Raw genomic sequence first — 26,792 nt, 5'->3', positions numbered from 1 at the left:
AGAACAAGGAAAACAAATGTCTGCTGATAAATCATCTTTTTCTGAGCTGGAACTAAAAGACCCATTTAAAAACCAAACCAAACCCACTGAAGGGTTAAAATCTGCTACTCTGCCTGGAAAACTTGTCTGGAAAGAGTGATTCCGTGGAAACAGATTGAAAAAGCTGCATCTTCCTAGATCCAGGGAACGTTAATCCTTAGGGGAAAGTGAGGTTTGCACACAGCCTACTTTATTATTCTTAAGATAAGCTTTCTCTGAAATTAACTTGCTTTAAATAAATAATGCTGTGAGGAGAACTACCATCATCCTTGGAAGGAACAGAGCAGCAGGAGAAGTCAAATGCATTCCAGTGGGCATCATTCCTGTGGCAGCGTGGTCTCTGCTCAGCCTGGAAGTAGGAAACGTGCAGAATGCACCCCTTGAGAGAGAGGGCAGCACAAATCCAAAATCCAGGAAAAACAGTAGGCTTTGGAGGAACAGCTGGCCAGCTGGCAGAAACTCAACAACACCAGTGCAAGAGTTGCCTGGCCAAAGAGCAGAGAAGGTGATGATCCCCTTACCTATCTCTTCTTCCTTGAAAAAACGTTTTCTTCCAATCACATGGATGTTTACTTGGAAGAACAAAGGATATGCTAAATGCCAGCTCATCAGCTAGCAGGAATCTTCCTGACAGTGGAGTTGCTCACATTTATGCAAGTTGGCATCCCCACGTGGTGTCTCCAGTGGCTCAGACCCATGGTTCTATGAGGATACATGCAAGCTTGGAAACCATTCCCTCTCCAAACCCACAACCCTGACACCATAGGTGTTCTGACCTTCAGCAACTGGAATTACTGGGTTTAGTCCCTAGGTAAGCATTTCAGTGATGGTATTATAAACTGGTAAACAAAATGTCTTGGAAAGCTGGTAAATAACCAGAGCAACACAAGTGAATAACTGCTATTAAATGCCTCCCTTGTTTTAATGAAACAAACAATTGCAGCTCTTCAGTGCACTTCACTGAAAGCAGATTTAATCGTGAATGGAATGATTTGGGACTCAGTCACTGCAAATGAATATACTACATAGAGATTGCTTTCCATAATAACAGAAAACAAGCAAACAAACAAACTGCCAGTCACAATTATATGGCACCAAATGCAGGTTTCCAACACTCTCTACTTCCAATAATGTCAGAACAAAGCCACATTTCTCACTGGAAGTCACTTGAGTTGAATGAAGAAGGAAATATGGTTGATACCCCATATGTTAAACAGAGATAAGTGACAGTGCCTTCACCGAGTGAGAGACTGGATGTTCCACACAGAACAGAACTGCATGTGCTGTGTTTGCACAGAAAAAGTGGATTTACCAAACCAGCAGCAGCCACCCTGCTAAGTGGCACAAAGGTGCTGTGTTTTCAAACAGGCAGTGGTTGAGCTTAGGACCTCAAAGGAGTTTCTGCCATGTGCCAGAGCCCCTTCTAGGAATGGCACCAAGGTGCTCAAAGCAAACCAGGCAGACTGAACCACGATGGCCTGGTTTGCTCAGGAGGAGTCTCTGTCAGAGGGGTGAGTTATCCCTTGGAGATGAGCAGAAACCAGAGTGAAAGCTTCAATCTGCCACATGTGACAACAGTCCCAAGAACACCTGTGAGGATGCTCCTCAGCTGTCTCTGGCTTATTTTGAATTTATTGTTCATGTTTCTACCTTTCAAAATGAGCCCCTCATTCCTAATTAAAAGACTGACTTTTTGCAAAAGAGAAGCATTAATCCCAAGTCTCTCCTTAAAAGTGGAAATTGTCTGCTCCCTCTCATCCCCCTTGAATTCTCTGATGTTCATTAACACTGCCTGCAATAGCTGCAAGACATTTTTTTTTCATAGGGCATTCATTTTGGTCTCTCTACCTACCTAAATTTAGTCATTTTGACACCTCTGAAGAGCTCAAATCTGACTGAAATTTGCTATCAGTGTCAGAGGTTATGGGGGCACAAGAAAAAATAAGTCACTGCAGCCACATTGAATGTATGTTAAAAAGTAACATTTACAAAAAAACCCCAAAACAAACGCATCATTAAAAGCAGAGGATTCATTCAGTGGTGTTTTTAGTGGGTTTTTGATCCAAAGTTATTTGGTATTTTTCTAATGCTATGGAAGGAAGCATAAAAATCATTCCTAATGAAATTTTGCAGGTACCACACAGAACTTGCCATGCATTAAAGAATCTGCTGATATCATTTGTCCTGCTTGGTTACAGAGTCTCAGGGCTTATCCACACAAATACCAGAAAAGACATCTAAGAAAAAAATATGGAAGATGGAAACTATATTGAGAAAGCAGGAATCCTGTGGAAGGACTGAGGAAATGGAGATGGACATGCTCTGAGGGCAGTACTCCCAGCTCACAGACAGAGGAAACAGTCATGCGTTTATTCAATGTCAGCTGCATAAAGGCAGATTATTGTTATTATCTCTACACTGCAGAACTGATACCCAGGTTTTCAAAAATCTACTGAAAATTTGAGAAGATTCCAGAGAAGACCTACAATAAAAAGCCATTACTGAGAAGTGTGCTTTCCTTCATGTGACTAACATTCTTGGAAAAACTAAATGGAATGACAAGGTCAAAAAGCAGTGTAATTGCAATCTTCAGGCACCCACATGAAACAGCAGTTCTCAATAGCAGACAGCACTTTATCACAAAAAGACATAATGAGAGTTAATAGTTAGAACTCTTAAGACAGACAAATACAAGATAGAAACAAGCCATAATTTTAGCCATGAAGCAAAAATAAATCCTTGAAACAAATCACTGAGGAATGAGATGCAGTCAATGATGCCTTTAAACCAAGACTCAATAGTTTCGTAAAATTACAATTCAGATGCAATTAGTTTAATGACAAGAACACTGATTGAAGCACTATGGACCATAGAGGACTGTAACTGTTTCATCTGGTCTTAAAATTTACAAATCTTCCCAGCAGGCCACAAGTTTTCCATGGATAGGGACTGAGTTATTCATGCCAGATTATGTCACCTATGCCCTGCCCTTTGACCTTTGCCTCAAATCCATCCTGAAAGAAAAGCTGGCAGCAAACACGTCAGTGCACATCCCATCCTGGGACTCAGGAATTGCTCCTTTTAAACTGGCACTGATGATCTGGGGCACACATTCTCCTCAGTTGCAGCCTGAGTTATCTCAGTGAGCTCTCTATCTGCCAAATCCACATCTCCCTTGTCCGTGTCAACACTGACTGTCCTCTGGGAGCTGTGTCATCCAATATACAGAGGCCAGCTGCTCCAGAGCCACCATCTGCAGCAGGCTCATGTGCCCTGCAGCACATTTATAGCATTTATCCTAGAGGCTGCTTTCATGTGCCTTCCCTGGTTAGTGTGGGAGCCTGCACACCCTCAGCTCCCGGGACTGTGGCTGCAGGGACAGGCCAAGCCTGAGGAGTCACAGGTGAGCAGCTCCAAAATGTGCTGCCTTAACTCCCCTGGTACAGGCAAGCACATTTTAGTCCCTCATATAAAGTCAGGACTCCAAGATAAACAGCAAAAGTGCCTTCAATTTAACTTTCAGCAATAAATGCCCCATGATTATTTTGCAGTCCAAACAACTGAGTTCTTTTGACTCTTTTCATTTCATGGGAACACTCTGTCTCTTACCTGTCCTTTGTCCTTTACCTGTCCTGCCAGCTACTTCCCTGAGAATTTGCAGGGTGTGGGATCCCCAGGACCCTCTCTAGACCATACCAAATTAATGATCATAAAGTCAGGGATAAAAATGCTGGAAAAGACAGTTTTAGCAAGAATGAAAATCTGTCTGAGACCAGTTCTGCTGTTTATTCATCACTGATCACTTTCCTTTAACACATTTTCTTCCTTCTGTCAGAGGAGTGCAAAACAGCTTGTTTGGTTTGGGATGACAAACAGCAGAACCTAAATATTAAATAGTAAAGAGTCAGAGAATGCTTTTTGAAAAACCTGTAAGTAACAAAAAAGCTCCCACAAAACCCCCAAATTAACCCATCAGCATGAAAGAATTGCAGGCTGGGATTAGTCTGCACAAGTCACTAAATCCAATGGAGCAACCCTGTTCTTTTACCAATACTAACAGCTTTTGGCGTATTTTGAGAAGTCTCTTAGTACTGGCATGGGAGTTTGTAAAATACTCTAGACACTGAATCCAGCAACTGTAGTGAAGAATTTTGGCTTTTACTATAAAAGGATTTATTATAAGATGCTGAGGCCTTGTAGTTTATGCTAGAAGTTTTAAAATATTAAAAAACAAAAGGCAAGTCCTCTCCCCCCATCTTAGTAAGAAGAAAGAGTTGTATTTGTCATTCTGCCTCGCTGCCATGGTTATCTTGCATGATTTCATCCAGTGAAGGTTGGCAGTTTCCCATCTCTGGTGAAACTCTGGCATAGCTCCATGGGCTGATGACAGGACTATTTAACAGATGCTGTTGCTATTCAGACTATTTATACTCGTTCAGAATCTCACAAAATAACAAGTACTGGAAATACAGTGCCATACCTAAACATCAAAATGCACTTACAAAAATTCCTAAAGACCATTTCCTTCTTATGATACGCCTGTGGTTTTTTGGTTGTTGTTTTTTTTTTTCCCAATCAGACTGTTTTTAAGTCTCATTTTTTTTCACAAAGCATGACCACTTTAACAAGAGGCAGTGACCAAATCCCCTCAGCTGTGTACCTGTGACAAGCAGGAGCTCTCAAGTGGTCACGAAAGAACTGCTTCACTGTGCAACAACCTGACAACAGATGAAGAAGTCTTTGCTATGCCAGCTTTCACCTTGGACTTGACTGCTGGAAAATGCAATAGTCAAAAAAAAGTTAGAATCCCTTTATCTAAGATAGCTTTTCCAAAATACAAAAGAAAGATACAGGATTAGGTGTTTTTCCCTATTCCTATACTTCCTGACATAGCGTTGCTGAAGTTTTCACTATCACATCTGTGAAGACAAATGGGAAAAAATCAAACAAACAATAAAATCCAAAAGGAAACCAGCATCACCAACAAAACAGGAAGAAAAGCACAACAAAAAAAACCCAGGGGCTCCAATTACCTTTCTAATCAACACTGAAAACATGCTGACTGCAATTTCAGCAGACTCTATTCAATCTAGTGTTGCTTTGGGATACAAAAACCTGACATACTCTTCTGAGTGCTGGTCAGGTCAGTGGTCAGAGTCCCTATCTCTGAATTTTGGAAAATTTGGAAGTCATCAAGAGAACTAACAGTGGTGAAACCCATCAGTATCACTTGAAGTGCTGCAGTATATTAACAGTGAAAAGGAAAACCACAACTCTCAAACCCCATTGTGTCAAAAGATCAAGTGCCAGCAACTCTGACAGGAGGAAAGACTCAGGAATCACCAAGACAAAATGTGGGATGCAAATCTCAGAGGAGTCAGAGTGCCCCTGGAGGATGAAAAGCTTTGGGAAACTGGCTATGTGACACCATAGACAAACATGCCAGTGAAGAAATTGCCACTGAAGGAGAAGTGTGCCAGTGCTCTCTGCTGCCAGCACAGCCAAGGCTCAACAGCACCACCGAGAGATTTGCACAAAAAGAACATGGAGGGCTCCAACAGCACTGCAGGAAGTCTTGGGACAAGGACTGGATTCCAGTTGTTCTGAAGCTGCAAAGCCACATCCCCATGTACAGACTTCATTGAGCATTAATAATTTCTTTGCTAGCTTCACCTTAGTGGTACCACTGGCCTTACAGCCAAATGCACCCAGAAGTATGTGAAAGAAACATCCAGTGAAGAATCACAAGTGCTGTAATCTGGAGGCTGAGCAATGAAGAGCCGCATCCATCTTGCCAAAGGGAAAGTCTCATCACGTAGACAAACAATTTGTTGACAGATAAGTGTGCCACAGACAATCTAATCTTAGAGCTGAAACCATGCAAATGAGAAGTAACAGATATTCAGCTTTTGCACAAAGCAGCTTTGCAGATGAAAAATGACACCCAGCATACATGGAGTAAATGAGAGGTCTGAAACAAGCTTCAATTACTAACCTCATTGTGCTCACCATTCCTTCTACAACATAAACAGGACAACAGAAATGCTCACATTAATCAGCCAGGGCTGAATTCCTTCCCACTAAGACAACTTATGCAGACACATGAGGAAGAAAAACAAAATCATTTAACAAATTAGAAAAAAAAACAGAGCCAAACTGAGGAAGCTGTGTGTTCACCGGAGTACTGTTTCATAGTAATTATGGGAGGGCACAAAACCACACACAATTTCTGAAACAACCTATGTAATTATTAATACTAGAAAAGATGAACCCAAATTTTGATGGGAAAAGGGTTCAGTTGCAGGGTAAATTCAAACAAAGTGAACAGATAGAAGAAGAAGTCTATAGGCAAGATTATTAAAGCAGATTATTAAAGCACTGTGCTCACCCATCCCTTTTTTGGGGAGGGCTTTAACAACTCTTATCTCCTTGGGTTTGAGGGAAAAGAAAGGACAGAATCAATAGGATGGCTCTTCTGGCTATTTTAGATAGATTTATAACTGTTTTAAATTGCATTAAACATCTGGAATTTAGGACAGGAAACTTTTAATTTTCTTTCACAAATCTAATTAACTAAATGAATGTGCTCCAAGCAATAGCAAATCCCCCACGTGCATTTTTGAGAAAAGTGATTCTCATGAAACTGCAAACAGCACCAGGCATCCTCTCCTACATAGGCAAAGTAGGAGCCAAAAGGGACACTTTAAGTCTGCAAAGGAGACTTGGGGTTATAAAAATTTAACCTCATTTAAAAATACAATAGCTGAGAGCTTCAGAGTATCGTTTTTGTCCACAGCAGACAAGCAGTCTGAGCAGTTTGGTAACGAGGACACAAGACTGGGAAGAGAGATTAGAAACCATCATTCAAACCCATGGAAAAAAAAAAACCAAACCCAAACAGACAAGAAGCAGACTGGCACTCAGAAAAACTAGTTGCAACAGAGATTAATTTTTTTCTGCAGGAACATGTCACCCACCCCACTACACCAGTAAGTGAAAGCTCTGGCAGCAAGAGACGAATTGCTATTTGCTATTACTCTCATAATAATGCCTACAGAGCCACCTCTGTTTTGCCCTGATACATAATTTATAGAGGGGAGAAAAATGCCACCCTTGAAATTACTTTGACCCTGTAGTTTTTAACTGTCAGAGATGATTTCTTTGAGATCTAATTCATGATTTGCAGGCTTCATTAAGTTTTCGCAAGTAATTTTAAACTTAAATCACCATCGGCAAATCCATCATTTATTGATAGAAACATTAGGACTCTAATGCAGTGTGACTTGTGATGGAACAAGATAGGAAGGGATTAGGGTGGAAAGAAGTGCTCCTTTTTGCCACAAAAGACCATTTTGTCAGGAGAAAATAATCAGAGAGGGGAAAAAATTAGTTTTTCTCTCTCCTGTTACTTCGAACAATCCATGAAGAGTTTTTAAAGTTGTTAAAATTATCTTCTAAAACTCGGGTAAGGCGATACACCTAATCTCAAGAAGAGGTATAAGAAGCAAGCTTTCTGTTTTCTTCTTGTCTACAGAGATACTGTAAGGATGGGGTGCAGTAGAACTCTATGCTGAGAAACAGAAGGGAATAAACAAAAACATGCCAAAGCAAATAAAACACAACAGAGAAGCCCAGATATTTAATCCTTCACCAAACTGAATCCCATGATTCTGGCTGAGGACATGTTAAAACAGCAGAAACATGATGACTATTTTGATTAATATTTAAGGATTTAGTGTGTAGTTATTCCAAACTTTACCAAGTAGATAGTTTCCAAACAAACAGCATCCAAGCACAGTTTTCAGGGGGCTGTATCTATCTGATCCCACCACAAAGAATCTCCTTCATGCTTTGTAACCCTCTTCCAGACAGGGATTTATTTCTTTTTATACTCCAGAGAGCAGTTTTGTTTACTGGACTTTATTTACCATGCCACTGTTCCCCTTGTCCAGCAATTACTGTTTCTGACCACCCATTCTGAACAGATGTGATAAATGAAGCATTTCACACACAAGTGACATCAATGCAGCTCCCAAAGAAAACACAACTCCAAAGGAGGTGCAAAGTACTGTTGTCATGGAAAGGTGGGTGATGCACAAGCAGAAGTCCCTGCATCTCCTTAACTCAGCACAAAGTGAGGCTGGGCCACAAGACTTAACACTTCCTGCCCATAGAATAAATAAGAAAAAGGGATGAAACACAGCTATAACTCCCTAGAGCACAACACTGTGCAACAACGTGAAAAATCAGGAATATTTGGTACAATTTTAAAAGAAAGGATAACAGGGTTCCTCTGTCTGGGAGATGCTCACTGACTTCAGTGAGGTTGTTTTCACTCATGATCAAGAAATGACTGTCTGGCTGCTAAGCCAGATTTTACCTTTTTTAGAATAACTACCCTCATTTTTAGAATAACTACCCTCATCACTTTGAGCTGCATGGGTATTTTTGTGGCTTTCTCATTTATTTTTCATATATAAATAATGAATAAGAATATATGAGAATAAGAATATTAAATAAGCTGACTGCAATGCATTTTAAATAAACCTACTTCTTCCTTTTTTAGCTCTAAATTAAATGCAGAGTAAGCACTTCTCAAATGCTTGTGGCTAAATTTACTACTGGGAACTTAATGGGTGTGCTGATGAAACATTTACATGCACCTGTTTTGGCCATAAAGAGAAAAAAAATTTGCACATTCAATACATTCAGCTTTACATCCAGCCTCTCCTCTGCCATGACTGCCTGCTTAATATGTACAAATGAAAGATTAAATGGGGAAAACTGGAAAGCTTCAAAGTCTGGACTTTTTTAAAAAAAAAAATTTCAGACACTGTTTAGGCCACCACATATGAGCTGAGATTTACAGAATTCTGCCATTCACATTTCTATTCTGTTTCAATAAATGCTATTATAAAGTTTTCAGACTAGTAATAAAAAAGCTATTAATGTGTTTCCTCCACGCTAATCAATTCAATATGGGGATTGTGATGTTAACACTACTTTACATTACTGCCTTCATAATTTCTCATTCTTCCAATATATAAAATAAACAAAAGGTTTTTGGATTCCTTATAGATTCATTTTTATCTCAAAGTGAAAGCTGTGTGAGATTTGTGGCTTCAGACTCATAGCTGGTGATAAGCTTCTCCTTCCTTCTTCTTCTCAAACTAAATATATAAAGAGAGTTTAACAAAATTAATTGCAGCATTCACTGTTCATGAATTTCTGTGCTTGTGCAATTCATTTCCTTGCAGATAGTGAAGCAAAAGGGGATTCTACTGCTGCCAAGGTTACAGGATTCATGAGTCAAGCCTGCTCAGGACTAACGGGGAATAAGTAAAGAATCCCCCTCATCACTCCTTTCACTAGGGGCGAGTTTCTAATCACTTTAAATTACTTGGGGCCATGGGATTGCATCCCTTAGGATAGAGGGACAGACAGAACAAATGCAGCCAGGAAAATCCTGGACAGCCATTTCTGCCACAATTTGTGTAATGTCTAGCAAGAACCATTACTCCCAGCCTGGGGACCAATCATACCCATATTTATCTCTAGCAAAGTGTAAAGCCCCTCACTCAATCCCTTCATCCACAACTCCAATCTTTGACCCAGGCACGATGCAGGAAAGGCAAAACAGGCTGTGCTCCCTGAGAAAAGGGCAGCAGCATAAAACCTTCCCTTTCTCCCCACCTAATCCCAGTGCCCAGAGCTGCTGACTGGAGAGGTCAGAAAAGGGCACTCATCCCTCACCAGGACCATTACTGAAGCCTGGGTGGGTGAGGTGAAGCCACAGAGCACTGCAGGGTCAATCTGCTGCAGATCAACAAACTCACTTCTCAGGTGCTGAGTACACTTATGAGAAATAGCTTTGTTTGCAGGAAAATATCTACACAGCCACTCTTCCTAAATCCTAAAGCCCTTCCTGTACATTCTGTACGTTCTGTACAATCCAGGTCCAAGGAGGGATACTGGTACTTCCAGAAAGCAAAGAACATTTCCTGAGTTTTCCTGGATTTTTAAGTTAGAGTGTAGAAGGAAAATTTAATTTCCTACTTCATAAAATGCAATCCATCTTTTATTCCCCACTCACTTTTATAAAAATCTGCTGAGATAAAAGCCTTGTTTAATTTATACTTCCATTTCAGCTTGAAATGGATGACCAGTTAAGCCGGCAGTTCCTGATAAAACAAAGGAAGTGATCCAAACCTACACACTTAATAACATGAAGGCATTTTTACCCTCCATGTACAACCCTATTGCAAAGGGAATATGAGAGGCTCAGCACTGTGGTCACAGGACACAAAAGAGAGAATGTTCAGATTCATTCGTACCTGGGGATGTGTTCCCTCGTGAGGCAAGTTGCTGAAGTGGGCAGTGCCCTGAAGCACGTCCCACCACTGTGCTGTTGTTCAGGGTCACTCCACCTCACAGATGACTTGCAGACATAAGGAGGATTCTGGGCACTCCACATTTTCAGGAACTATCAAAATTCAAGCCTCTCTGAATTATCTCCCAACAGGTCAACAAGGGAGAGACACCCAAACCACTCTCAGCTTAAAAGCATGTTTTTATTACATAGGATGTACTTAAGCATCTGCCAAATATAATTTCCCTTTAGCATTAATTTTTCTCTTTATCAGACTCCTCCACCACCACTTCAAAGAGCACCTAGAAATTGCTTAGAACAACCTCTGTAACAAGTGTCAAAGGCTTGCTTTCTTGAGTCCACTTAAATCTGTTCAATCAGAACAAAAGTTATCAGCGTTCAACTGGGAAATTGTTTCAAGGACTGAAGGTGAAGTGATGGGCAAGTCAGAATTGACATGGGGCTCTCTCAATGTCCTCTTCTCTTGGAAGGTTAGAGCAACCAGGGCACTGCAAGCTTTCAGAGATCAGAAACTTGATCCTCTTAATTCACAGTATTTAAATTGTGGATTCATGGTGCTAAGCTGAACAAGGCAAAGAGTCTTTGAGGAGAAAGAGAATAATTCTATGACTGAAGAAACATGCTTCAAGTTCTGCATCTCATCAGCTGTGTTTCTCAGTCCCTAAATGTACCACTTTTCAAAACAAAATCTACATAGAAGAGGACTACTCAACATTTCTCTGATAAATTAATCTCCCCTAGAAAAGTTTATATGGAAAAATACAGAGAAAGAGTAATACTGGAATCCTTGAATTTAATGTGCTATTGGGAGGGGGAAAAAAAAAGTAGATTAATGAGATGTATAAACTCTAAACATAAAAGCTGTGGAATAGATGAGGACTTACCAAGTGACCCTCACAGGCTATTCCACTGCATGGCATCCTGTTGAAGCCAGAAAAAAGCTCCACACACAGTCTGTGATTTAAAGTATGCTATTTATCTGCACTGAAACTGCTTCATAAAGACATGTGGAAAAGGTTCATCTGTCCACCTCTAAACCTGGCTATTGGACTCTACCTGACACACAGGACAGAGCAGGGACCACACACAGGAAAATTCACACCAGGACATGCCACAAATCATTTGAGAGTGCCACTCCAGCCTCACAGGGAAGAATAAAGCTGCCCCAGGCACACAGCAAACAGGTTTACTCCAAATGGCCAAGTTACTCCAGCAGAACATTGCTCAAAACATGCCTGGAATGGGTGGAGGAACGCCTTTGGATCAGAAAAGTCTCTCATACCTATTTCTAGATCAAGCAGGGAGTATAGCTGCGCATCTCAGAGCCTGATCCAACCTCCTCAAAGAGCTACACAGTGATGTTGACAGTTCTGAGGTGTCCAGAAAGCGTGTTAGAGATGCCCTGGATCAGCAGCAAGGAACCTGAGGAATCCAGAATCCAACTCCTATGGAATTTGCATGGTCCTGCTAATTATGGGAAAGGAAACATCCACATTCTCCAATTTACCATACATAGCACTAGCTGATACTTAAACGTGAATACAAAAATACAACTGTAACCAATCACAAAATCTAATAAATGAGCATGTGGAAAAAGAGCATATCAAATCCTCAAAAAGTCCAGCTTGATATGGAATGAAGTCTCTCCCTGCTGCCCCCTTAGCAGTTTCATATCAAGCATGTTCTAGGAATTCAAAGTATTTTTAAAAAGTAATTCCAAGTAATCAGTCAAAACCTAATTGGAAAAGTAGTCATTTCAGTAAGTATCACTGAGGAAAAGCTTTAAGACACATACTCAATTTAAACTCAATTCTTCTTTTGTTTAATCACTTCAAACTTATGGTATGCACCAGTGGGAGCATTTTGTTATTGGAAAGCTTTTGCCATTATATGCCTTCAACAAATTACCATAAAACCAAAAAATGAACTCAAATGGTTGGTAGACATGCAGATTTCAGATAAACTCAATTTCCATAATTTTTGTGAAAAGTGGTGACTAGTTGCAGCAGATGCCCAAAATTAATACCCAGAATGAGACAAAAAAGGCTGAAATGAGAGTGTTAACAGATAAATATTTCACCTCCTCCAGAATATGTAGTGCCCTGGTAGGCAGCACTTGGGATGCTGTTTTGCCAGCATAATGATGGAAAGTTCTGAACATGAAATGTCAATATCATACATGACAAGAGAGGACTCTGTCCCATGAGAGGCTCAAGAGTTCTTGAACATCAGAAGAGAGCAAATACCACTCCTATCTCCAACATGGGCAATCAAGAAGATCCAGCAGCTATGGGCTTGGAATTCTCATCTCTGTCCCTGGGAGTGGGACAGACCAACCAGTCCTGGAAACCCTTTCTAAACTCATGAAGGACACGAAGATGACTGGGAGCAGCCAGAATGGGTTCACAAAGGGGAAATCACGCTTAACTAATGTGACAGTGTTTCAAAATATGGCAACCAGCTCTGTGGGTGAGGGGGGAGCACTGGATGTTGTTTCCCTTTATATAGCTTTCCCTTTACTCAGTTTTCCCTTTACACAGCTTTTGACACCTGTAGCTCTGCAGAGAAAGACCTTGGGGAATTTGTGGACATTAAGTTGACCATAAGCCAGAAATGCACTCGTAGCAAACAAGGCCATTGTGAAAGTGGTTCAACACTGCAACAGGTTGCCCAGAGGGATTGTGGAGCCTCCATCTGCTGAGACACTCAAAACCCAACTGGACACAGCCCTGGGCAGCCTGCTCTCACTGCTCCTGCTTGAAGAGGGGTTTGGACTACCACATCTCAAAAAGTCCTTCCTAAACGAAACAATTCTGCAATTCCATGCCCTAGCATGGATGCTGCACAGTCACTGAGAACAGTGATGGAGAAGCCAAGTTGCCACAGCAAAGATTAAGAAATTAACACCCAGAGGGATCTATATTTCCTTAATTAATTTTCTTTTGGAAATGTGTGATCTTTCTGCAGCCAAAATTCAACCCGTTTCTTAGCAGACAACAGCATCCCACACATTCTGCATCACAAGATTATGACATTATGCTTGAAACAAAACTCCCTGATCACTGCAGCTTCCAGGCAGTGGATCTCCTACAGGACTGGAATACATCATTCCACACACTCAAGTGGGCATTATTTGTATCACTCACTTGGGAAGTGGGAAAGAGATTTAAAAATACTAAAATTAAGGGTAATACCTTCATGGAAGACAACAGGCAGCTCCCACTGACTTCACTTAGGGCAGGATTTTACCATACACAAAGTGATGACTTGTGCATTCATTTTGTGCTGACACATGATACTGCACCATGCAGATAAACTCCTAAAAGGCTTTAAAAGAATATGGCAAAACTGTGATATCCAGCAGCAGTTCCATGTCCTAGTCCTACTCATCCAGTCACCTCTCACTGCAGCTCTCACATGCAAACTGACACCTCCATGAATAGAGCTGAAAGGGAGAACACTTAGGGCAGGCAGTGGGGGAAGCAATCCTCACTGCTCTCAGTGATAACAGTCATTAGGAAAGAGCTGCCCCTGCCATCTGCGCATAAATCAGTCAAAGCCAGCACCAACCAGGCTTCCAGCAGAACACCCAGCCCTGGGAAGCCACACCTGGCTGCTGAATGGGCACTGCAGTGGTGGCAGCAGCAAGGGCACTCTGCTGACATTTACTTAAATATCAGTCCCACTTCAAGGTATGCAGTCCATTCTCTCCATTTTCTTCACAGTCCTCAAAAGAAAATAATTTTTCTTTTTTTTTTCCCTCCCAAGCTGACTGACTTTGAAAAAACCATTTCTTCTCTTTGTTTGCACAGATCCAGCTGCTTTTGTGCCAACTACAATGCATTTCCTATTCACAGAGAAAAAGCTGGACCTGAAAGAAATCTACAGGATATTTCTTTGGGTGTGCTTGTTACATAGAGAATAATGTTGATTCTCTTCACAGCTCTCAAATATCCCTTCAACCATTTCGATGAATTCAAATCTTGTTGCAACTCCTTTGGTCCTGAATTTTTAAAAGAAAAACTAGATGTCTTGTGAGATAAATCTGACAAACATCTGGTTCTTAATCAAAATCTTACATGCTTTGTGACTTTCTGCTTTCATTATATCTCTGGAGAAAGACTTTTAGTAGTTTCTCAAATATCTTCAATGATCTTTTGTATCTTCCCATTTTGCTTCATTTACATAATTTACCAATTTAACATGCAATTCAGTTTGCACTTCAATATGCCCTTCAAGGTGACCTCTGAAAAGGTTTCCTAAATGCTGAGGTTAGGACTTTGTCAACAGAGGCAGCATCAGCACTGCTGGAGGAGATGACATGTATTGTTCTGCTTTCCTGTGGTTCAGAGGCAAGGTGCAGATGGCAAAAACGTCTGGGAGAACAACATCACCCTTGGATTATGGCAGTAAAGCGCAAAATGCAGAAAGCAAGAAAATAAAAACATATATCCTAGTATAATAATTCCATAAGCTATCAGAAATCAACTCATTAAGAAATTGTATCAAAGACAATTAGTAGCAGGAGCAGGGGAGTAATTGGGTTTTGACAAGAACAGCCTCTCTGAAAATTCTCTTTTCTCAGGGATGCCTTCCTTGCAATTCAAAGGCACAGAAGAGGGTACAAAAAATGACTGCAGTACAATAAAGTGAATTAAGATTGTGCCATGGTTAAAACAATTTTTGCACAAGCTTCATTCATTGCTAATTCCAGGACACTGCAGCAGAATTGTTTTATATTACCATCATCCAAATTATCAGAGGCACTGTACATGTCAAGTAAGAAATGTGTGCACTCAGAAAATGTAAAATAAAGCTCTTACTCTGTTCCCTGTCAAGACATATCCCGTTACACAAAATCTACTCTATCTACCAGCTCAGTCACTTCCTACTGTCAAGTCAATCAGGGATTTTGTTGCACATAGATTTAGGGAGCCCAAGTTCCCAAATGATTAAAGATTATTAGTTCATATTAAACCTGATTTCAGCAAGCAGGCATCAATGACCACAGACTGGTAATCACTAGTGCTGGTTTTGTAAATCTGGGGAATATATTTCAAAAGGTGCAATGGCTGGTGTCTAGAAAGTTGCTAAAACTCCTTTCCTCATGCCTGAACTTCAACCCACAAAATTATCAGTGGAAAAGACTACACCACCTAGCAGTGCAGCAATATTTCCAATGAGAAGCCCTGGACATATCAGAGAGTTTGGGTAATAGTCCCTAAGCATGATTTGTAGCCTTGAAGTCAACATGCTCCAGCCTTAAGAGAACCCAAAGTTGGTAATGGTTTGGAAATGCTGATCAATAGATCCTTGTCTCAGCTAGTTCACTGCCTACTACTGCTGAGTTAAACCAAAGAAAGGAGTTGAAGAAACCTCAGCTGCAAATTATGCCTAATAAAGTGGTCAGCCTAGCTCATCACTCTTCAACTGCAGCTGACAAATCCAAGACAAGGACTATATGCTGTTGGCCTGCTTACAGTCTGATAACACAAAATGCCATCTTCCCTTCTCTTTTTCCAATATGTAAAAAATGTTAAGCATTTAGTTTACTGTCATTTTCTAATGTTGCCTGATATACATTGTGACACATCAAAAATGTTCATAGAATGAATAAAAAATGTGCTGTCTGTTTCAATATACTACCTCAGTCATCCCTCAGCATCTGATGCTGCCTGTATTTAAATGCCTAAAGATGCCTTAATTATTTATTTTATCGCCTTTCTAAGCCATTCTTTTCTCTTTCTGCTATTCTTCCCTTTGTCAAATAAAATTGAAAAAAAACAGTGCCAGCAGTTAGAAGAGCTGCAAGCTGGGGTCAGTCACCAGCTAAAGCTGATGTTGATGAGGTGTGTGTAGCCCAGTGCTGCTCACCTCACCCCTGTCAATACTCAACACTGGCGTGCACTCAGTTCCAGATCCACACAGATGTTGAAATGGCTTCTTATAAGGCCACATCTGAGTCAAAACTGAGTAAAATCCTGTATTGTGGAACAGTAAGGTCCCATTCCATTAATTCAGATATGAGAGCACTACACATTCCCCAAGATGTGGCCTCTAACATCACTTCTCCCAGTCAGCAAAAGCAGAGCTGAACTACTCACCTCTTGTCATGGCCTTTAAGGGAAAAGCACACAGATGTGCAAAGTATTTAAGAACCACCACTACTGTATGCCAGTCTTCCTTGGGAGAGCTTGGTTGAAGACCTGCACTACTTATATTTTGTCTACTACAAACCTGAAACTTGAGGTGTGGGAAACAGATCATTGTAAAAGTGCTCCACAGCAAAGGCATAATCTGACATGCTCCTGAGATCATGAGTTAACCTGGAACTAGACTGCAAACTAGCAAGAAGGAAGCCAAATTACATCTCTTCCTGCTGTAGACTGAAACACTACCAAATATTTATCAGGAAACCCTTAGACTGATTTAGTGATGTCAGGAAATAAAAGATAGATCCAGCTGGCTTTAAGTCAGGCACAATGGCAGCAACAACTGTGTCCAATTCATCCATAACAGCTAGGGGAGTTAATATCCCGGTTAGCCAGGGTGGAGGTTAGAATTGGATTTCTCCTGAGAAAAAAAGCACTACTCCTGTTCAGTGGGACACTGTGGAAAACACTGAACTTACTGCAATATGAGCAAAAATCCATACTGACGAGGATGAGACACCCACCTACGTCTTCAGTTCTGAACTCAGCCAAAGTAGGAAGACAAGAGGCATAAAGAGCTGGCAGCCTGCTGCATTATCTGATCTTTACAAAGGGTATTTGTGTTAGGCATGGAGCTTAATTTAGGAGAGTTTGATTTTCCTTTCCCCGCACCCAATCCCCTGCTAACATTTTATTCAAGGAATCAATTAGGCCTTGATCAACCATTGATCGAGAGTTCCCAGTGGGGAGCCTTAATGCATTTTATCTGCAGCTATTGTTCCTAAATACACCTATTTCTGAGCATGCACTTAATTCTTTTCATCAATACCGTGCTATCCTTCAACAAGCCTGTTAATAACATTTTGGAAGTGCACTTTCAGTGAAATCCTACTTAGACAAATGAATTAGTGAAACTATTGGGATTTCCTTTGGTGCCTTTGTTTTTTTCAGTTGCACAGGCAAATAGAGTCCATGCCCCTCATCTCCTTCTGCCTAAAAAGGTTAAAGTGATGTGCTGAAGTTCAAGATACTAAATGGAAAGCTGCTCAGAACAAATGGAAAAAGCTAACCAATAGTGCTTTAAAGCAAACATTCATTATTTTTTACCAAATTCCTTATGGAGTGAAGGATGTGATGCCTCTTTACACACTCCAGAATTCTTCGCTGTCATTAGCATTTTCCCAGCAATATTTCTTTTAAAGACCCAGAAGGTGCAGATCAACGTTAACAAGACTTGAGCACATGATTAAATCAGTCACATGGGTTCAAGCATGCACTTAGGTTATGTGCTGAACAGGGAGAGATTTAAAACTATGCCTGACTGCTTTGCTGAAAAGAAGCCAAAGTAAATTGGCTATAATTAAATTCTTTTGATGCAATTTCTGCAACTCCCTATTGTGGGACACCAGCACTGAAATGCTAATAAACTAGTTAAAATTAAGCTTATTACCAAGTAAAATAAACCACAGAGACACTTCTGTCTTTTCTTATTTTATACCACCATTTATATAATATTATTTTGCTTCAGAGAAATAAAATACTTGACCAGAGCTAAAACATCCAACTCACAGAGCAGTAATTGCAGTGCATCACCATCCAGAAGGCAAGCTATAGATTCCTCCACGTCTGCCTGCACTGCTGCTCCTGTTGATCCTGAGAAACAGCTTTAACTACGTCAGCATTCACAGCAAAACCCAAATTCCAGAACACTGCCAGAGAGCAGGTTGGACCAATATGCCAGATTGGTGGGCTTGATAATTTTAAAGGTCTTTGTATACAAACAAACCAAATGGAACTTTAACTGGAAAATGAAGCATTACCACACAGGCTGCTCAGAAACCATTGCATACATATGCCAGGACTTGCACATCCTCACAGAAATACCAGAAAGAGCTCAAATTGCCCTTGTCCTCTATACAGCCTTCTCTGCATGCTGACAAGTGCATACACTATCCACACAGATTCTGTTCTGAAATTATCCCAGCCCTGCACAGCAGCAGGAACAGTCCTGTTCACTGTGACAAAAGAGGATACAGCACCCAATAATTCTACCACCACTCAAGAGTTCCAACAGTAAGATGGGGATGGTGTAGGCAAAGTCAAATGCTGATGGAGAAACATTGCTAGAAAAAGGCCATCTGACTGAATAATGGTGCAGTGACCACTCTGCCAGTTTTGCAGGATTTCCCACAGCCTGTTGTCTTCCAGCAACTTAAGACCATCTCTAAACTGCATACAGTTTGGGTGATCTTGTCTCTTCACTTTAGGCTCCTTTTCTCCACTTTCAGCAGTGTTAACATGCCCTGTGTGTGCATTTTGGACAGCCCTGTGGGCTGTGCTGACTGGGAACATGAGGTACTTCATTACCTGAGGAGACATTTCTGCTGCACTGTCAAAGGCAAACACAGAAAACTTTTAAGCTCTCTTGACAGAAGCTCAACGAGAACAAGTTTCTGCAGTAGACTTGAACTACACTTTCTATATGAATAATTCCATCAGTTTTTTGTGAACCCCTCCCTCACATCAGTGAGCAGCTCAGCAGGACCATATAATTTCTGTGAGCAACTGCACATGAGTGCAGCAGGTGGAGGAGATTCTGTATTTCCATTTTCTAAAGCCAAATGTGTAAGAGGTTGTGAGGACTGAGCTATATCTGAAATCATATCCACTAAATTCCAACCTGCTGTCTTTGTATGGTATGAGGCAAAATATCAATCAGAAATTAAAACAATTTTCAATTTCTTTTCAGAAACAGGGCAAGGAATGCATCAATCTACAGAATATATTTTTTTATAAGAGAGCAGCAAAAGCTATATTGGAGCAGCATGGAAAACAAGAACATTTTCACACATTTCATGAAAAACAGAAGTAGCCATTATTTTTCAATCCTCTGTGGGCTATTCTGTGGGCCATTTTCAACACAGCTAAGCAAGCATGGAATTTAGGCTGTAATTTTCACAGGGACCCAAGCGAGTTAATGGCCTAAGCTTTATTGAAAATTCTCATCTTAACTTCAAGTTGCCAATAGCAGTAACTGCTCCCATAATCAAATATCATAGTCAGTGATTCTTCAGTGCTTTTGTTCTTTCCTGGCTTATGTTACTTATATTGCATGTTAAGTTTGACATTTAAAAATAAGAAAACCAAAAACCCAACAACTTAAGCCTCATCCCCTCCCCCACCAAACACAACACACACACTCCTCCCAAACCAAAAGCCAACCTCACATTATGGTGTATTAGTTATGTTCTTTGATTTCTGGGCATTACATGGCTCTGCCTGTAAATCATATAAAATGCAGACATCTCTTGAAAAAAATCACCTATTATAGCTGTAAAAAAAAGTAAATATGGACTTTTCTTTTTCTATGCTTCCAGGAGAATCATCACAGTAAAAGTAAATACAGATGCTAAAACCAGGAGGATTACACAAGTTAGAACTGGTACAAGACTGTGCATTTTATTAGCATAATTTACATTCTAGCAGGATCCAATCTAGTGTTGAAAAATAGGAGTATCCAACCTCTGACAGGATAGAGCTCTGCAGCTTTCTCCTCATCACAATAAAATTAAGGTTAACCCTCTCAGTACTCCGTGGATCTGTTATAAATACACAGAGAGTCTCATAAAGAAATGTCAAACGTATAAAAATGCCAAATGCTGCTCTGTATTGAGAGAATCAAAACCTACTAAAGAGAATATTCTGCCTACAGAGAGGCAGCCATACACATGACCATTCACATGACTCCAGAAATGTCACTGCAGTTTGGACCGCTTCAAATGGAGGCACAAATGTAGCCTGAAAAAATACTGCACCCAGAGTGATAAACTGCCTCAGTTCTCATAATCACACCAACTCCACTGAATACCCAATCTCGTGGGTTGCTACTTCTGACCTCAAAAAATTAAAAGCCACACGTTAGGAACTTTTAAATGAATGTGTGCAAATGCCAACAGGAGTTTCCAGGTCCTGCAGGTGCTCACAGTGAGCTGAAGACAGCTTATGAACCAGTTCCTCTGCTGCTTTGGGAACAGCCAGGACAAAATATAAGTGCTATAAGTTTTTCCCAACAACCATCCTATAGGAATGCATTCCATCACAGCCCATACTCACTTCTGCAGTCATGAAGTCATGAGGATCTTATTTTGCAACACAACTAGTCAGGACACTTGGAGAAATAGTGAACAAGGTGTGAGCTCAGGCCCTGCCAAGGAGATCTACAGTGCAGTTCCAAGAGACAAGGCACTATGCCTTTTCCTTCCTACACTGTGGATTCCTGAGCTTTCTCCAAATCCCCCTCTCTTCACAATATCACACTGCATAGCCAGCTCAGAAAAAGAGTTGTGAACTTCAGGGCAGCATTTATCTCATGACATCAAGATGAACCTTTATCCATCAAGAAAAGAAAAGATGACATCCTAAGGCATAAGATCAAGTTGGCTACTTAAAAGCTCAGAGAAGATCAAGTCACTCGAATGAGAGGCAGAGGCAATTTTTGGGCTTCTCCCAAGCTAACCAATGAGAACAGGTCAGCTGAGGCTGCTGCAAGTCCTAGTTCACCTCCACAGCTGCACAACCCTCCACAGCAAGCAAATAAAAGCCCTGTGCCAAAAAACCATCTGTGAATGGCTGTAAAGAACTTTTGCCATGATGTTTTTTAGTAACTAACACAGCACTAAAGCAACACTCCCAGCAATGGATACAGAGAGGCTGCTTCACTGCCTGTGAGCCCATGCACTGTGTCCACATACACATGGATGCACACCCACCCTGTGGCTGGTATTGCTCAAAGCAATATCTGCAGAGTCCTTTTCTCCTGCACACAAATTAACCTTACTTTCTTCTGATGGACAAGCGTCGGTATTGAATGTTCCTTCACTGATTTTCCAAGGATCTACATTAACTGAATTACTGTGGTGGACTTGCCTGGGCTCACTACTTCCCCATACATGTGGCAATATTGTTTTTCACATCAGGAAAGTCAGCACATAAACTCTAAACATGCTGGAGGAAAATATTAGTTTTATTCTGCTGTTGGTTTATTTATTCTGCAGTAGGCAGGACTGCAAATTTAACACAAACTATTGATTTCCTCAGTGTAAGATTTAAAGTCATACAGGAACATTAAGAGTCTCAAATTTGATCATCCACAATACCCAGACTACAGCAATTTGTTAACTCAGTAAAACTGCACTTGAACTGGAGCCCATATTTTAGACTCTGTTTTGATCTTACAGACAACTGCAGGGTACTATCTCCTGCAGTATGTGAGTCAGAGGAAAGTTAATTTCCTGATTTCTTTATTAAGAATCAATAAAACCCACTGCAAACCAACAGGCTGGAGGAGGGAGGGAATCCTTCCTGATAGTTTTTCACTGTTTTTACCTCTGAAGACTAAGGACAAACATTCTCTGTGACACACCTGTCAACCTAACAGCACTGACTGCTTTATGAATGAAAATACTTCACTGGTTTCTTTTCTTTCCTCCATACCCACACATTTACTGATCTATCAGCCTCAACACCAGCCAACAACAGGAGCTCTACCAGAGTTGGAACATAAAAAACATTTATTTTATTAACCTAATCTGAAACACTTTCATGTATTTCCTCTTTGTTAAGGACAGGTCTTTATTTTAGGTCTGCCATTACTTCACAAACTACTACAATTACTCTTTGTAAGATCTCCTAAGCAGAGGATCTCTTCCCCAAACTGAATCTAGGTTGTCTCCATAATTCCTTTTCATGACAGATCTCTTTCACCTTTCTCACACTTCTAATCATTTCTGTAACCAAAACTCAGCATTATATTCACAATGAGGCAAGTCTGTTACACAATGACATAATAATATTTTCCAATTGATTTTCTTTCTAAATATAACCAAGTGTTGTGTTTGGGTTTAGGAGGTCCATTGCATATTTAGTAGATGCCTTTACTCCTGTATGGTGTGTAGATCTTTCTGCCAAGAGCTGACAGTAATTCAGAATCCAATAATGCATACCAGTAATTTTAAAGTGTCCCTTCTACTGTAATTACCTGGCAAGTTAATTCCATGTTCCAGCTACAGAACACTCTCTGGCAACCTAGATCTTTAAAGTCCTTCAGAAGTGCACCTGCCAATCACTCACTTACATGACTAATATATAATCACATGTATCACTAATACAGTACTAATTGTACTAGTTATTTATTAATGAACACAGTGTTGTTTTTGCTTTGTTTTTTTTTTTGCTATTGCCTTTCCATTCCTAAAGAAAGTGTTTACCACTCATGTACCTGATGAATGTTAGTTCATGGTAAAATTTTGCCACCTTCCCTGTGATTATTAAGTTCCCTCACTCTTCAATTGTAAGGGACTTTTGATTTTGATTGAATAAGCAGGAGGCACACAATTATGCCCCTGCTTTGGATTTATTAATGTAAGATTTTTAAAAAGAAAAGGATAAAGATAACTCAAGTAGGCAATACAACCCTTACAGGTCAAACATCAGTAAAATGTGAAAGCACAAACAAAAGCTGTGTTTATTGAACTTTTATGCATTTACCTTGGCTTTCCACTAGGCTCTGAGTACACATGTGCTGCAAGGAGCAATATGGAAAGATAATGAATTTTATGCCTTTGCCTGTGCTGAGGATACTTCCTTTTTAACAATATCAATGTGGCTCTTAAACCACAAACGTTTTTTTTAAATCCTATTCACTTTGATGGGTATCTCTTCCTACGTGCTCCTAGTAAGGCTTGTTGGCTTCTTTGCTTTTTTTGTGGGGTGTTTTGGTGTTTGTTTGTGGGCTTTTTTGGGGGGGTTATTTTTGTTTCCTTCTTTTTTTTTTTTTGTTAATGACAGATGCACTTGGCAGTAGCTGTGACCTTGGGTTGTACACTTGAGCAAGCAAGACAGCCCAGTCCTGCCAGGCTGCTTATGCATTCTGAGAGAGCTCCTTCTGAGAGGAGTGTCTCAACGAAGACAGAAGCATGATGTGCATACCAAGCCAAGTGCTTCATGATTTATTTATAGGGAAAAGGGGCATATAAATTTGCTGAAGGGGAAAGAAAAATGAAGAATTTGACTTACCTTGTCGGTGTAGACGAAGAACAGAATCACAACAGTGAGCTCCAACAGAAATATAATTAACAGCATGATAAAAAACTGTCAAGAGAAGAAAGGACAGGGGATAAAACAAAAGCAAAAGCCATCAACATCTATTTCAGCTTTTTCTGAATGCACAGCAAGAACATTCAGCAGATCATGCAGAATGGGGAGTGGGAGTCATACAGGCAGCAGGATACAAAGCTGCTGCAAACTGAAAAAGCAGGTAAAGGACTAGTCAGGAAACATCCCAGTGTCTGGGCATAGGCATGCCTCATTTATAGCACTCGTTTCAGTAAAACACCCTAAACCCTACCAAGAGCAAGCCAGTGCTCTCTTTGACAAGCAAACCTTGAGGAATCTTTTCATTATTTTTCCCCCTCACTAGATATTAGTGATGGTATCCAATGATATCCATGAAATCCACAGCTTAATTGCCATGGCAAAAGAAGGTAGCTTGGGCCATAAATCATAAAGTCACAGCTCCTTCAAAGGGTAATTGTGGGATCAAGGGGGAAGTGAAAGGTGTACCAAGTTAGCTTTATGAGCAGTTTCAGGGAGGACATAAATGTCCCATGAGTTTGAGTTGAAAGGGGCTGATTTGTACTGAAGACATCAAAGCAAAGTTGGGCCATCTCTCTTTCTTCTCATAAGCCATGGAACTGCCCAAAACTCAGGAGTCAAAAGTTCAAAGGACTGGATAAAAAACTTTCAACACAGGGATTTCAGGTAGATTCTCTAAAGCTCTGATTGACTTCAGTGAGGAACTGCTGGCAATGCCAAACATTTCTGGGAAACCACATCTTCTGCATTTTGTTACCACACTGGATGGGTCTGCAGCAGCATGAACACAGCACTTACAGACTTTAGAATGAGTGCTATCAGAGCATTAAATGAAAATTAAATAAGTTTTGCCTAGATAGGTAAAGGAGAGAATAATTTTGGAAACTTTTTAGGCTGAGGCAAAGGTCCAGCTCCCTAAAACACAAAATTCACACACTTAGCAACCTGTAAGGCTGGAATTCTAATACTGAGCAACACCAACTTAATTGGAGTCCCATTCCCAAGAGAAAAATGCAATTACTGTCTCTTCAACCACAAGGCTGCAAACCTATAAAAGTTTAATAGCTACTAAGCCTTTATCAGAATTTCTGCACTACCTGGTAAGCCAAAACCAAACCTTTGAACCCATGGATTTATGTGACTGAATGGAGGGCAAGAAGTCACAAAGGGGAAAATACTTTTCTTCCCTGGTACAATTACTGTGCCTACAGAAGTCATTGCATTTTGCCCCATGAATTTTAAATTATTTATTTTCAAATTTTCATCACCAGTATTTTTACACCTGCCTGACCCTAATACTGGATCCTATTACTGCCCAGTTTTGAATCACAGCCCTCATTTATGCCTGTGATCCTAGCTGATTTCCATATCATTACCATCCAACACTGACCTTTTGTATGGCTTTCCAAACCTGTCTTGGTGCAGCTTGCTTATTTTTTACAATTTTAGCCTGCTGCATAGCATTAACTGAAACAGAACAAAGCATATCCCTTTTTGCAAAGATGCACAGACACTTTGCTCTATCTATTTGGCTGTAGAGTACTTTTCTGCTCATCCATAAAAGCATCACTTTTCCAAAATGAGTGTGCGAACACCATTTTCTCCCTGTGAAATTCCCTGGCATAGACAGGATTGCATGAGACAATTTCTAGAACAAAGGAAAAAGACTTTGTTACCCATTATATACAGTGATCAGCATTACCTACCACAGGACCTTAGTTTCATCAGCTTATCATTTTGCCAAACCTTAATTGTCTGTGCTGATATATTGTGTGCTTGTTTCTGCCGAAAGGATAAAAGCTTTTGGAAGAACATCAAAAATAGCACTCCAATTACTTCTAAGAATGAAGCAGGGCTCTTTTTCCCAGGTTAAATTTCTGGCGCTTTAATTTGAAATCCTCTCATACTGCAGTGCTTAGAGCAGGGACCTGACACAGTGCAGCTCCATTTCAGGCACAGAAATTTCAGCCTTTTGTCTTACCCAGCCATGAGTGGATGTTTTTGGGAAAGTTATTAGCTTTCAAGAGACTGCATTTCACACATCACAGAGATGAGAGGGCTCAGCAGTTAAAACCTGCAAATCATACACCCACATGGCTCACACACAACCAAACAACCCACAAACCATCCCACAGATCTTTTCTGTTCCTGTGGTGCCTTTCTGTCATCTCCCCAAAGCCAATAACATCGAGCCTCACTTTACAGGATATGACCTGGAACAGGGGATATGTCCAGGAACTGGAATAGAACTTAGGGATCTGTTTTTCCTGTGCTCTCAGGAGGCTTTTCCTCCCCTCTCTGCACACAGAAGCATGGGGAGAGTACAGATGAGGCCATGAGAAAGGAGAAAAGGAGATAGGATATCCCAAGTAAGAACATTTTCAACAGCAGATGGGGAATGGTTTGGCTTAGGATATGATCTGATTACAAGTTTTAGAAAAAGTGGTCCTACAAGCAGCAGACAATCCATGCAGGAGACAGAGGGGGCAGGGGACACCTGTCCACATGGATTCCCAGAAGGAACAAGGCTTTTGAGAGGATGGTGGCCTGGGGAGGGCTCCATGCTACAGCCATGGGGGGAAAAAAAAAAAGAAAAAAAAAAAAAGAGAGAGCAAGAAATAAAGAGTGGCCATGAAAGAAAAGCATCCTGCACTGATCCCCATGACCGAGTATAATGTGCAGGGAAAGGACTGGAGACTAGTAAGGGGAAAGAAAAGGTATCTGGAGGGAAGTTGAGGTGTTTTCTCAAGTATGTCATTATTTCTTAATACTAGGATCAGTAATTAAAATTTCATCCTAATTGGCAACGAACAAAATGAAATTTCACATCTCTAGAGTATTTCCCCCTACAACACCAACTCTGCTAAAAGCTACCAGCTTCAGACTGGAGCAGGGAGCTGCTCTTGCCAGCTGTGCCTTTGTGTCCACCAGCAGAAGGAGGCTGGACCTTCTGGCAAGATCCTGATTGGTGCTCCTGCCTTCCCCAGGTCATACTAGAGAAATAGGTATGACGCTGACATCAAAAAGATGCTAAAGTTATGGAGTCAAGCACTCAAAAT

The 26,792-nt window shown here is 40.6% G+C and overlaps 1 protein-coding gene across 8 annotated transcripts in view; it reads right to left on the bottom strand.

The window, feature by feature from the left end:
* TSPAN4 (tetraspanin 4) overlaps positions 1-26,792 on the bottom strand; it is a 414,148-nt gene that overhangs the window by 29,252 nt on the left and 358,104 nt on the right. For all 8 annotated transcript variants that reach the window (XR_004418137.2, XR_004418138.2, XM_033061612.1 and 5 more), the window contains one exon: positions 23,656-23,730. Coding sequence is in view for 6 of the 8 variants with exons in the window: in XM_033061612.1 (XP_032917503.1) it covers positions 23,656-23,730 (75 nt within the window). In the remaining 2 variants the exon portion in view is untranslated. The remainder of the gene's footprint in view (positions 1-23,655; positions 23,731-26,792) is intronic.

Source organism: Catharus ustulatus, chromosome 6, assembly GCF_009819885.2.
Source record: "Catharus ustulatus isolate bCatUst1 chromosome 6, bCatUst1.pri.v2, whole genome shotgun sequence".
NCBI lineage: Eukaryota > Metazoa > Chordata > Aves > Passeriformes > Turdidae > Catharus > Catharus ustulatus.
This window is presented reverse-complemented; position numbering and strand designations above follow the sequence as displayed.